Source organism: Zootoca vivipara, chromosome 4, assembly GCF_965207765.1.
Source record: "Zootoca vivipara chromosome 4, rZooViv2.hap1.1, whole genome shotgun sequence".
Classification (NCBI taxonomy): Eukaryota; Metazoa; Chordata; class Lepidosauria; order Squamata; family Lacertidae; genus Zootoca; species Zootoca vivipara.
The window spans coordinates 98604458-98618430 of record NC_142587.1 but is presented as its reverse complement, the minus strand read 5'-3'; the positions used below and the strand labels follow the sequence as shown (position 1 = coordinate 98618430).

Genomic DNA, 13973 nt, shown 5'->3' with positions numbered 1-13973 from the left:
GGCCTCCAGCCTAGAGACCACACAACGAACGCCGTATACAACCGGCAACCCCCCCCCCAAACATAGCGCCTCCACTGCTAACAGGTTGTAAGCGATATCACTGGTCAAACATGACATGGAACTGGGTGACCTGCTCTCTCGGTCCAGAAAGCATTTGTTACTCTGAAAGTATTTATTACCCCCTCCTTGCGAGTGGCTTTGAGATTGGACTCAGGTTGCTTCAGCAAAATCCCAGAGAGAAACTGTGGAGTCTCAAGCCTGAGAGAAGACGAGGAGGAATCTTGGATGAAGCTTCACTTTATCCTCTCCCTCCATTGAAGTCAGAGCTTGACCTCTCTCTCTCTCCATGCTTAACAATAAAGAACTCCACCCAGGCACGAGATCAAGGCCACCAATTTGATGGGGGCAGCATGCCTCTGAGGTGGTGCAAAGCAACTTTTTAAAGCATGAAAGTATCCTGGGAATTGTAGTTTGTTCTGGGTGCTGGGAATCGTAGTGCTTGTTCGGGTGCAGACGGCATTTGCTAAGATTCTTTGGTGTGTATGCAGCCACATGCCGGGGGCCAGAAACTGAGTACCGTATTGGCCTAACACTCCCCCCCCCCAAATTCCGAACGTGAAAAGTTAAAGCGCAGCTTAAATTTGCAACCTTACCAAAAATGGGCTTTTATGATATTGCTGCTGAAACAGACATACGGTAAAATGGAACAACAACAACAAAAGTTCTATTGCTGATTTGTGAGCTTGAGACTGTTGTGCAATTAATTCTAATGTAATTCATTACTTTTTTTTACTATTCATTTACTTTTTTACTATTCATTACAGTGCAGGATTGATTTTTTTATTTGCATTTACGGTGCGACAAACAGGTGTTTAACCCACCTGTGGGTCCTCTCTAGTACCCGAAGGGTTTTCTTCAACATAGAGAAGTTCCCTCATTGCGAAAAGCCAAGTTGCAGGGCCTTCTCGGTAGTGGCGCCCACCCTGTGGAATGCCTTCCCATCAGATGTCAAAGAGAAAAACAGCTACCAGACTTTTAGAAGACATCTGAAGGCAGCCCTGTTTAGGGAGGCTTTTAATGTTTAATAGATCACTGTGTTTTATTTTTCTGTTGGAAGCCCCCAGAGTGGCTGGGGAAACCCAGCCAGATGGGCGGGGTATAAATAATATATTATTATTATTATTATTATTATTATTATTATTATTATTATTATTATTATAGCTGGACTTGCTCAAAACAAGCCTTTGCAACCTAATTCCTATGCTTTTAATTTTGCTGCCAAGGATGGGATTGTGAAACTCTACTCCACCTACACATTTGGAATCCTGGAGAGGTTAGTTGCAATTCATATATCCTCTCCTGTCCATTGAAACGCACCCCATGCTTGCCGCGTGGGGAAGACCAGCGTGACCCCATTCATCAGCAACGGAAGGAGCATTTGGCTGCGATTTCTGCATTGCAGGGGGTTGCAGGGGGTGAAAGACCCTGAAGGACCAGGTGTGCAGCCTGGGGGTCATTTTGGACTCACAACTGTCCATGGAGGCGCAGGTCAGTTCTGTATCCAGGGCAGCTGTCTATCAGCTCCATCTGGTACACAGGCTGAGACCCAACCTGCCCGCAGACTGTCCCGCCAGAGTGGTGCATGCTCTGGTTATCTCCCGCTTGGACTACTACAATGCGCTCTATGTGGGACTACCTTTGAAGGTGACCCGGAAACTACAACTAATCCAGAATGCGGCAGCTAGACTGGTGAGTGGGAGCGGCCGCCGGGACCACATAACACCGGTCTTGAAAGACCTGCATTGGCTCCCAGTACGTTTCCGAGCACAATTCAAAGTGTTGGTGCTGACCTTGAAAGCCCTAAGCGGCCTCAGTCCAGTAGACCTGAAGGAGTGTCTCCACCCCCATTGTCCAGCCCGGACACTGAGGTCCAGCTCCGAGGGCCTTCTGGCAATTCCCTCCCTGCGAGAAGCAAAGCTACAGGGAACCAGGCAGAGGGCCTTCTCCGTAGTGGCGCCCACCCTGTGGAATGCCCTCCCATCAGATTTTAAAGAGATAAACGACTACCTGACATTTAGAAAACATCTGAAGGCAGCCCTGTTTAGGGAAGGTTTTTAATGTGTGACATTTTAATGTATTTTAATCTTTGTTGGAAGCCGCCCAGAGTGGCTGGGGAAACCCAGCTGGTTGGGCGGGTTACAAATTTATTATTATTATTATTATTATTATTATTATTATTATTATTATTATTACCCTTGGTGTACCTTCCAGCTCTACAATTTTATGATGATTCTATGATCTACCTGCAGGATAGTAAAGGGGACATTCAGCGAGACCCCCACCTGTTGGCTGGAGAAAAAGCAGCTATCTACAGGGAGCTCACATCAAGAATGCTTTGGTTGAATATTATATGGATATAATATTCAGTTCTAATCTTGGGGAAGGCTGTGGACTGAAGGTATTAGAATAATAGAATCATAGAATCATAGAGTTGGAAGAGACCACAAGGGCCATCCAGTCCAACCCCCTGCCGAGCAGGAAACACCATCAAAGCATTCTTGACATATGCCTGTCAAGCCTCTGCTTTGTTGTTGTTGTTTAGTCGTTTAGTCGTGTCCGACTCTTCGTGACCCCATGGACCATAGCACGCCAGGCCTCTGCTTAAAGACCTCCAAAGAAGGAGACTCCACCACACTCCTTGGTAGCAAATTCCACTGCCGAACAGCTCTTACTGTCAGGAAGTTCTTCCTAATGTTTAGGTGGAATCTTCCACCTAAACATTAGTGCACCTAAGCATTTAATGCAGTAATTAATTTTACTGCATGCAGTGCACTTAAAGAAAATGTGGTGAAAATGATGTATAGATGGTATTTAACACCATCAAAACTTGCTAAAATGTTATAGGACAAGATCTAACGAGTGTTGGAAATGTAAAGAAAAGGAAGGTATTTTTTACCCTATGTAAAGAGGACTTGTAAAGAGGTAAAGGCTTTCTGGGAAAGGATATATAATGAGTTAAAGAAAATGTTTAAAAATACTTTTTGTTAAATAAACAGAAGCTTTTTTACTGGGTATAGTGGGTGAAGAGATACACACACAAAAAAGGACAAAAGACGTGTACACAAAAAAGATATGTACGCAACAACAGTGGCAACAACAACCCTTCTAGCCTAAAAATGGAAACCAGAAGAAGTACCTATGAAAGGAGAGGGGCAGATGAAAATGATGGACTTTGCGGAACTGCGAAGCTGGCAGGAAAAATCCGAAACCAGCACAATCAAGTATTCCAAAAGGACTGGAGTAAATTTGAAATATCATTGTAAGCAATTAACAACACTAGCAGGGTTATCCGAAGACTTGTAATGAGAATTTTTTAACCTTTCTATATTTATTTAAATTTTGAGGTATTTTGTAATGGGTTATATTAGAATTGGAAAATATATAAAATGCTGTGATATAAAGGTTACATTGGGAAATCAATAGGTGGGAGGGAAGGAAGTCGATAGGCTCTAAAGAGCAAAACAAGTGAAGTGGATAATAATGATGTGATTATATAGGTTTAAATGGAAAATTAATAAAAAATATTATTTAAAAAAGAGAGAACGCTTTGGTTGAAAGACTGTGTTTAAGTCCTCCAAATAAATAGATGAAACTCATAATGCTCATTACAAGCAAGGCCAAAAACCAGACGCACAAAAGTGAGAGCGTTGCAGGTTCGAAAGCGGTCCTCACCTTTCACCAGCTTCCAGATGTAGATCTCGACGTCTTCCGAGGATTCCCGCTCAATCGCAATCTTCCTCAAGTTCTCTTTGGGGTTCTCTGAGGTGGAGGACGGAACGAACGTGTAGACGGACACTTGGCATCTGGTGGTATCGACCCCGCTTTCGGTGGGCGTCTCTTTGTCCTCTGAAAGTACACGAAAAAGGGTTAGGACCTTCCAAACAACCCAGGCGAGTTCAACCTCAGAGGCTACCCAGAAACTTTTTTGAGCTCGGGGGGCCGCATTCCATCCCGGCCAACCTTTTGAGGGCCGTAGCCCATTCCACTGTCGGACAGCTCTGACTGCCCGAAAGTTCTTCTTGATGTTGAGTCGGAATCTCTTTTCTTGTAACTTGAAGCCATGGGTTCGAGTCCTACCCTCCAGAGCAGGAGAAAACAAGCGTTCTCCATCTTCCATGCAGGGGCGTAGTGTGTTGGGGGGGCTGGGGGCCGCCCCAGTGCAGTTTTTTTTGGGGGGGGTGCTTTTCTCATGATGCCAGCTGGAGGGTACCGTGAGAAGCAAGCAACAGATCGCACTGCCCGGCAAGTGTCGCACCCTGCCCTGTTGCGTCCTCCTCACCCACCCTCCAGCTGGGCTCTGTGCCATGCTAGGCTTGCAGGGCACCGTGAATGCACCCCTCACAGCAGGGCTGCGTTGGCTGGCCAGGCTACCCGCTGTGGGGCTGGGCAGGGGGCAAGGGGCGCTCTAGCTGTGCGCTCTGCCCCCACGGCGTACGGCACATACCTTGGCACAGCTGCCCTGGGTGCCAGCAAGGACCGCTCTGTCACTGCTTCCAAGCGACAGCCCTTCAGATTTTTTACGAGAGCTATCCTATCTCCTCCCCATCTCTTCTTTCCTTTTCCTGTATACAGGCTTCCAAACGAGGACACCTGGTTGTTGGCTGCTGTGTAGGGCTGTGTAGGGCAGGTGTGGAGGATTCCCTGGTCCTGAATGGGGTAACTGTGCCCCTGAAGGACCAGGTGCGCAGCCTGGGAGTCATTTTGGACTCACAGCTGTCCATGGAGGCACAGGTCAATTCTGTGTCCAGGGCAGCTGTCTATCAGCTCCATCTGGTACGCAGGCTGAGACCCTACCTGCCCGCGGACTGTCTCGCCAGAGTGGTGTATGCTCTGGTTATCTCCCGCTTGGACTACTGCCATGCGCTCTACGTGGGGCTACCTTTGAAGGTGACCCGGAAACTGCAATTAATCCAGAATGCGGCAGCTAGACTAGTGACTGGGAGTGGCCGCCGCGACCACATAACCTGAGAGGTCTACATTGGCTCCCAGTACGTTTCCGAGCACAGTTCAAAGTGTTGGTACTGACCTTTAAAGCCCTAAACAGCCTTGGTCCTGTATACCTGAAGGAGCGTCTCCACCCCCATCATTCAGCCCGGACATTGAGATCCAGCGCCAAGGGCCTTCTGGCGGTTCCCTCACTGCGAGAAGCAAAGCTACAGGGAACCAGGCAGAGGGCCTTCTTGGTAGTGGCGCCCGCCCTGTGGAACGCCCTTCTATCGGAGGTCAAGGAGATAAACAACTACCTGACATTCAGAAAACACCTAAAGGAAGTTTTTAATCTGTGATATTTTAATGTATTTTTGTATATGTTGGAAGCCGCCCAGAGTGGCGGGGGAAACCCAGCCAGATGGACGGGGTATAAATAATTAATAATAATAATAATAATAAATGCTAAACTTCTGTCTTGTTGATGCTCCAGCTCAGGCATCCCCAAACTGCGGCCCTCCAGATGTTTTGGCCTACAACTCCCATGATCCCTAGCTAGCAGGACCAGTGGTCAGGGAAGATGGGAATTGTAGTCCAAAACATCTGGAGGGCTGAAGTTTGGGGATGCCTGCTTCAGCTTGTTCCACCATCTGCCCGATGGAATGAGCACACTAGATTGATGCAGCCCAAAGCCTTGAGTCATGGCATAGCCCCAGTTCCAGGACCCAAATGAGTGACACCCTGCTGGCTCCCTTGCGCACCTACGCCGAGGTCTCATTTACACTCTTCCCGCTCTCCCCTGCATCGTTCCTGTTTTCCAGCCGCCTGCCATGTTTATCTTTGGCCTGCCAAAGGGCTCACGGAGAGACGTAGTCTGGCCCTCGGGGTGTTTCCTTCACCTGCCACTGGTAACGTTCTGTTTTTGCTTCTGGAGTAATTAATAAATTAAGTTTGGGTTTATTGTGTCTAGTCGAGGTTCTTGGGCGCCCCAGCCGCCCATGGCCTCTTCCTTGAGCTTTTCTTGCTGGGGCAGAGCTATAAATAAGTGGCGTTTAATTCAGAGGGGGCAGCGCTGACAGCGAGTCATGCTCCGCATACCAGCAACATGTCCCAAAGTTCATCCGCCAGGGAAGCCTGTGAAATTTGTTTCTTAGTGTTTCCAGTCTTTCCAAAATTTCAGCTTGTCCTTTCTCTCGCTCATAGGGTCGTGTAAGGATGCTTTATTGTTGCTATGGCCATTCGTTAATGTGAATAAAGTTTTATCTATCTAGCCTAGAATTTTAGAGTTGGAAGGGACCCCTGAGGGTCATCTAGTCCAACCCCCTGCAATGCATCTGCCCCCCCAGTCCTATACAGCAAAGGGGTAATACACACAAGCACGAAATGCAGTCAGTGTGTTTGTTTATTACCTGGGCAGACTTTACAGCATTTCCCTTCCACGTTTTCAGGTTCCTCGCAGGGGTACTCCTTGGGGCATGTGATCTTCCGGCAATCCTGGCTCCCGTCTTTGCAGGTGCACAGGATGCAGGGCAGGAGCACAAAGTGGCGGATCGTTGGGTGCCACACTTCTCCGTGCGAGTAGGTCTTCCCGTTGTACACACAAGCTGGAGAGAGAGAGAGAGAGAGAGAAGACCACGGGTGAAAATACAAAAAAATAAAGAGTGCAGTTCATGTTCAAGCCATTTGAGATGGGTGGGAAAGTTAAGGATAGCAGGAAGGTAAAAGGTAAAGGTGATGGAGGAGACTCTTGAGAGTCCCATGGACTGCAAGAAGATCAAACCGACTGGAAAGATCAAACTCCCTGGAAAAGACCCTGATGTTGGGAAAGATTGAGGGCACAAGGAGAAGTGTTCTCGAAGCTACGAACATGAGTCTGAGCAAACTGCGGGAGGCAGTGGAAGACAGGAGTGCCTGGCGTGCTCTGGTCCATGGGGTCACAAAGAGTTGGACACGACTAAACGACTAAACAACAAAAGGTAAAGGTAAAGGACCCCTGGACGGTTAAGTCCAGTCAAAGGCAACTATGGGGTTGCGGCGCTCATCTTGCTTTCAGCCCAAGGGAGTCGGCATTTGTCTACAGATAGCTTTCTGGGTCATGTGGCCCAGGGGTGTAGCAAAGGGGGAGCGGAGGGGGCAGCGCCGGCACCCTGCTACATAGCGCGCATGTGCAGCATCGCTACGTAGCGACGCATGCAAGTACGTAACAACGCATACGTCGTACGTAGCAATGCCTCACCCCCGGGTGCGCGTCATGTTTGCCGCTCCGGGTGCCTGAGCGGCTTCCTACGCCAGTGATGTGGCCAGCAGGACTAAACCACTTCTGGTGCAATGGGATACCGCGACAGAAACTAGAGCGCATAGAAACAGTGTTTACTTTCCCTCCGGAGCGGTACCTATTTATCTACTTGCACTTTGACATGCTTTCGAACTGCTAGGTTGGCAGGAGCTGGGACAGAGCAACGGGAGCTCACTCCGTTGTGGGGATTCGAATCGCCAACCTTCCGATCGGCAAGCCCAAGAGGCTCAGGGGTTTAGACCACAGCGCCACCCGCGTCCTTAAGGATAGTAGGAAATGATGTATTCCTTCTCTCACGCTAGTGAGTGATATAACAGAGCAGATTCCCCTCAATATAGCTGGAAGCTAGTTTGCAGATTCATTTGAATCTCTTAGTTAAGATTATTTCCTGGTGTCCCCTTTGATCCCTCCTAAAAGAATAAAGACAAGAGAGTCTTTCTGAGTAAAGTAACAAAATGTTTACTCACATTTCAGTTCACGATTTGATCCCTGAAAGGCAGGCTTTTTACTTAGTGTCTACGTAAAGAAACTGTGAGTTCATTCTCATAGGGAGACTGAACTCGCGTACTGCTGGCTGAGAGCCAGCGGAGAGCAAAATTACATTAAGACAACAAAGCGGCAACAGGAGAGCAGAATGGCAGCTTCAGGCGCAAGGGAAGAAGCCCCTCCTAGAGCGCATTGCAGTGTTCACCTGAATTGACGTTACCTTTTTTGTTCTGCTCCTTCAGAATGATTCTGACCGTCGTGCCTCCGCTTCCCACTTTCTTCTTGATGGTCTTGGGGATGAGCTCCAGCGAGGCGCCCGTGGGAGGATCCGCTGCTCCGGCAGATCCTCTGCTCCCGGGGCCCACCGCACAGTGGTAACGGGGGTGCCTCTGCAGAGCCAGACAACATGGCGAGATCCCCAGTCAATTCAGCAGGCAATCTCATTGCAGGGGGTCAGACTGGATGACCCTCTGGGGATCCCTGCCAACTCTGATTCTAGTCTCATTCAGTTAAAGGCCCCTTAAATTTACAGTTCCCGAGATGTGGGGACTAACAGGTGGGCAATGAAAGCGGATTCTGAGAGCCCTTACAGAGGCAAAGAGATTTCAAGGTTGGGAGGATAAAGACCCACCACCCGTCACTCAGTGGTCTGAAGATCTCACTGACCTTTCTACATGTGAAAGTACAGTGGTACCTTGGTTCTCAAATGCCTTGGTACTCAAACATCTTGGAAGCTAAACACTGCAAACCCGAAAGTAAGTGTTCTGGTCGTGAACTTCTTTCGGAAGCCAAACGTGCTCCGTTTTGAGTGACACACTTCCGTTTTGAGTGTTACGCTGAGCTCTGTCTGTTTTTGCTATTTATTTTGCATTTTTATGGCTCTTTTTCTTTCTTTTTTTGTGACTGTGTGGAACCCTGTTCAGCTACTGATTGATTGATTGATAGATTGTGTGACTGCAGTACGTTGTTTATTGCTTTCATTTTATGGATCGATGGTCTCGTTAGATAGTAAAATTCATGTTAAATTGCTGTTTTAGGGGTTGTTTTTAAACGTCTGGAATGGATCAATCCATTTTGCATTCCTTTCTATGGGAAAGCACGCCTTGGTTTTGGAACGCTTTTGGTTTTGGAACAGGCTTCCGGAACGGATTAAGTTTGAGAACGAAGGTACCGCTGTATACCTTCCAATCATCAATCTCATTTGGATAGCTATTGTGATATATGGGCTGCCTATACAGTACCGATATACATATTTAGATTGGGATTAATGGATCGTTGTGGAAGTGAGCCAAAGTTCTTTCTTTCTTTCTCTTACGTTTGCAATTAAAAATAAATAAATAAATGGAACGGCACTTATTCAGTTGAATAAGATCCTAAGCAGAACTTCCTGGATCAGACCAATGGCCCATCTAGTCCAGTATCCTGTTCTCACAGTGGCCAGCCATGTGCCTGCAGGAAACCCGCAAGCGGGATTCGAACACAAGAGCAACTCTCCCCTCCTGTGGTTTCCAGTAACTGGGGTTCAGAAACACTGCTGGCTCCAACTGTGGAGACAGAGCAGAGCCAGCATAGCTTGTAGCCCTCGACAGCCCTCTCCTCCTCTGTGAATTAGTCTAAGCCTCTTTTAAAGCCATCCAGGTTGGTGGCCATCGCTGCCTCATGTAGCAGGGAGTTCCACAGTTTAACTGTGTGCTGTGTGAAGAAGTCTTTTATCTGCCCTGAATCTCCCAACATGCAACTTTAATTCCAATGTAATGCATTGTAGGGACTAGATGGGTCCCTTTCCAGCTCTATAATTCTATGAATCTACTAGTGGGACCCGGCCACGCGTTGCTGTGGCCCAGTCAGGGCCCCTGTACCCCAGTGGAGGATGGTAGGGTTAGGGTTGTCCCCGGGGAGTGTTGGCCCCTCCCCCTGTATCTCCATACCTTGGCCCCCACCCTTGGAAATGGAACTGTCTGAGTCATGTATTATGGTCATTGCCCAGTAGATGGCGCTGTGTTGAGTTCCTTAAAATTGGCTTTTATCTGCCTCAGGTGTGACATCTGTCTAAGCAAACTGTATAAGATCCTTCGCGTATTCACATGTGATGTTGTGTCAAAATTTCAACGCAATCGGTCAAGCGGTTTCAGTGAAAAGTGGAGACACGCAAACATGGTCGGTTATATAGATATATAGATAAAAACTATAAATCTGGTTTTTTTAAAAAAAACCTTCTCTATCCACTTTCTCTATGTCACCTTTTACTGCGACAAATTCTGAGAACCTGTAACGTTTATTGCACGTGAGACGACCTGCTAGTGAGCGATGTTGAACGCCAAAGTACATACCTCTAAATTAATTGTGTATTTTAAAGAAACAAAAACTGAAAGCTTTACTTACGACGCCTCTGTTTAATTGGGGCTCTTCTATCAACCTCTCAAAGGAATTATCTGCAGAGAGAAAAGAAAGAGCATAGTTCTAGGTGGGAGCTTCACATTGAAAGCATATACCTTGGTCCATCGAGGAAATTTACCCTGTCCTGTTTATTCATTCAGATTCCTAACCTGACTGAAACATTATTTGAGTGGCGGTGCCCCTTTGTAACACACTCACTATATTTTGTCCAGCTGAACCATTTTCTCTCCAGGATCAAGTAAAGTGAAAAACGGGATCTGCAGCTTTAAGGAGATGGCCGCTGAGCACAGCATGGACTGGCTGGTGCCTGTGCCATCATGTGCCCATTTTTCACTTATTGGCCTGAAAGCACTTTTGTGGTCCTTTTTAAATTGCTCGAGTTTTCTTTCTTGTCTTTGTTTGAAAGATAGTGTAAGGGTGACTCCCTACAGGGAGCCAGCCCCCATCATCTTAACGTCCACCTCGCCAAGCACAGGGAGCAGCAGTGGGTCTGAAGCAGCCATGGGGGAGGAGAGAGACTCGGAGGGAGAGAGAAGCCAGCTTGCGGAATGATGGGAAAGCCCAGGGGAGGAGAGGTGCCGGCAAGGGCTCAAGGATGCTGGAGAGCCCTTCCACTGCCCTGAAAGGGAGGAGGCTGAGAGGGCATCGCTCCTTTCGGCGCAAGAGTTAAGGAGAGCACCGCGATGCAGGTCAAGGGGGAGGCGTTTTGGGGTGCCCCGACTACTTTGCTGGTGTGGGAACAGACGTACGCCATTGCCGGATTCTGATTCGGAATGAGAGGTCATGTTTTAAGCTGTCTCTGCACTGTAAATACTTTGCACAATACAAGTCTTTAAAGACAAACTGGACTCAAGCGGAGTTACTCTAAAGTAGCCACGACGACCCTCTGACAGACAGCAAATGAATGTTTTCGTTTGAAACGTTTTACATGTAGTTCTTTAAGAAGCGATGGCTGTGTTTCAAATTTTAATGTTACGCGTGCATAGAGTTAACCCGGTTGAAAGTTAACTTTCAAATCATTTGTCAGGGCAGCAAATTTCTGGGATCTCTGGGCTTAACAGGAGCACCCCGAGGTGAAACAAAGTCCACCACACACACCCCGACTCTGGGGCTGTCTCCCTCATCACACCCTATTGCCCTTCACTCCAGAGGAAGTAACTATTCACTATATCAAACAGAGGGAGAAAGGAATATATTAAGAGAGAACTTGAAGAAACCATAGAACATGGGTAGGCAAACTAAAGCCCGGGGGCCAGATGCAGCCCAATCGCCTTCTAAATCCGGCCCGCGGACAGTCCGGGAATCAGCCCGTTTTTACATAAGTGCCCTTTTATTTAAAACGCATCTCTGGGTTATTTGTGGTGGATAGGAATTTGTTCATTTGTTCTTCAAAATATAGTCCGGCACCCCACAAGGTCTGAGGGACAGCAGACCGGCCCCCTGCTGAAAAAGTTTGCTGACCCCTGCCATAGAATCTCTACCTCCACCACCCTATACAGTGGTACCTCTACTTAGGAATTTAATGCGTTCCGAACGCACATTCGTAAGTCGAAAAAAATTGTAAGTCAAATCCCATAGGAATGCATTGGGAGAGAAAATTCGTAAGTAGAAGCAACCCTATCTGAAAATTCGTAAGTAGAAAAAATCCTGCCTAAATCGCATCCAAGATGGCGGACGAAGCTCCGTTCGTAAGTAGAAACATTCGTAATTAGAGTCATTTGTAAGTAGAGGTACCACTGTATAACCAAATGCAAGGAGTTCAGATGGGATGGGGAGAGGCAGGGCCGGTCCTTCCATGAGGCAGAGCGAGGCAGCTGCCTCAGGCGGTAAATTCGGGTGGTGTTGGAATGGAGCTAGGAATGGCTGCCACATGGTCTGCCCTGCAGCCCCCAAATTAGCCTGCTGCCCTAAAGTTCTGTTTCAGGCAGCAAAAAAGCTCCAGTTTCTCCTGAGTAGAGGAAAAATAATCTTCCTCCAGGAGGAGGGCAAGGGAGCTTGAGATGGCGCTAGAAAAACAACCAATTCCTGCACAGGGCAGCCCAGGAAATGTTAACAAAGGGCAGTGTTTGGCGGCAGACAAGATCTCTGGCTGCGTTTCCCATCCTGCCACAGGTCCATGGTGTGGGAGCAAAGGATGCAGCGAGGATCATGGTTCTTCTATTACCTCTGCAGACTTGGCAACAGGAGCCTGGCATGGTTTCGGGAGAGGCACACAGCACCTCTGGGCAGGTCACCAGGCCGCAGTAAATGTGGCCTTCCTGAGAAAAATACAAGAAATCCAGACACTTTGTCAGTAGCAGTCTCTCCCCACCAGATGTGTTTTGAGCTAGCTAGCATTTCCAAACTGTCTTCAAGGGCAGGCCCAGCTACATCACATTGCAGTAGTCTAACCATCCGTTTCCCTAGAGCTTGGGTGTCTAGCTTCTGATTGAAAAGGCTCCTGCCTGTACACTCCTGCCATAATAATAATAATAATAATAATAATAATAATAATAATAATAATAATATATTATTTATACCCCGCCCATCTGGCTGGGTTTCCCCAGCCACTCTGGGCAGCTTCCAACCGAATGTTATAAACAGTACAGCATCAAACATTAAAAACTTCCCTAAACAGGAAGACAGCCTTCAGTTGTCTTCTAAAAGTAAAATAGCTGCTTATTGCCTTGACATCTGCTGGGAGGGCGTTCCACAGGGCGGGTGCCACTACCGAGAAGGCCCTCTGTCTGGTTCCCTGTAACCTCACTTCTCGCAATGAGGGAACCGCCAGAAGGCCCTCGGAGCTGGACCTCAGTGTCCGGGCAGAACGATGGGGGTGGAGATGCTCCTTCAGGTATACAGGACCGAGGCCGTTTAGGGCTTTAAAGGTCAGTACCAACACTTTGAATTGTGCTTGGAAACGTACTGGGAGCCAGTGTAGATCTCTCAGGACCGGTGTTATGTGGTCTCGGTGGCCGCTCCCAGTCACTAGTCTAGCTGCCGCATTCTGGATTAATTGCAGTTTCCGGGTCACCTTCAAAGGTAGCCCCACGTAGAGCGCATTGCAGTAGTCCAAGCGGGAGATAACCAGAGCATGCACCACTCTGGCGAGACAGTCTGTGGGCAGGTAGGGTCTCAGCCTGCGTACCAGATGGAGTTGGTAGACAGCCGCCCTGGACATAGAATGAACCTGCGCCTCCATGGACAGCTCGGGGTCCAAAATGACTCCCAGGCTGCACACCTGGTCCTTCAGGGGCACAGTTACTCCATTCAGGACCAGGGAGTCCTCCACACCTGACCGCCTCCTGTCCCCCCAAAACAGTACTTCTGTCTTGTCAGGATTCAACCTGACTTATTATATTAATAATAATGATATTATAATAATTTATTATATAGTATTTATTATATAGGTATGGTGGCCTCCCCACCAGGCCCCTACCCTGATGTTAGTGTGTGCTAAGCAAATACTTTCTTTCGTTTCCCCCAGGCCTGTTGTCATATACTGCAGCTCCTCCATTTCGATACATGCTCGGGTCATGCAGAGGTTGCCCCTCGCTTTGTTCTATTCAGCGAGATTTGATCATTTGGGTTGCCCTCTTCTGAACCTTCCCCAACTCCTCAATGTCCGTTTTGAGGCGAGGCGACCGGAACGGCCCTCCGAAGCCACTTACCGAGCAACTGCACTGGGTGCATTGATTTGACTGCCTGGAAGGGAAGAGCTCGTTGTGGGTGAAGATGTCTCCATGCCGGTAGGCCGTGCCGTTGTAGCGGCAGGAGGAATTGGCTGGCGTCTGGACCCCAGAAGGAGTGAGCAGCTCTGCAGAGGAAG

The 13973-nt window shown here is 48.1% G+C and overlaps 1 protein-coding gene across 1 annotated transcript in view; it reads right to left on the bottom strand.

The window, feature by feature from the left end:
* CHRDL2 (chordin like 2) overlaps positions 1 to 13973 on the bottom strand; it is a 33419-nt gene that overhangs the window by 9969 nt on the left and 9477 nt on the right. Inside the window, exons 4-9 of the mRNA XM_060274045.2 lie at positions 13816 to 13961; positions 12330 to 12423; positions 10151 to 10200; positions 7989 to 8157; positions 6396 to 6590; positions 3733 to 3906 (exon numbers count right to left, since the gene is read on the bottom strand). Of these exons, the coding sequence (XP_060130028.2) occupies positions 3733 to 3906; positions 6396 to 6590; positions 7989 to 8157; positions 10151 to 10200; positions 12330 to 12423; positions 13816 to 13961 (828 nt within the window). The remainder of the gene's footprint in view (positions 1 to 3732; positions 3907 to 6395; positions 6591 to 7988; positions 8158 to 10150; positions 10201 to 12329; positions 12424 to 13815; positions 13962 to 13973) is intronic.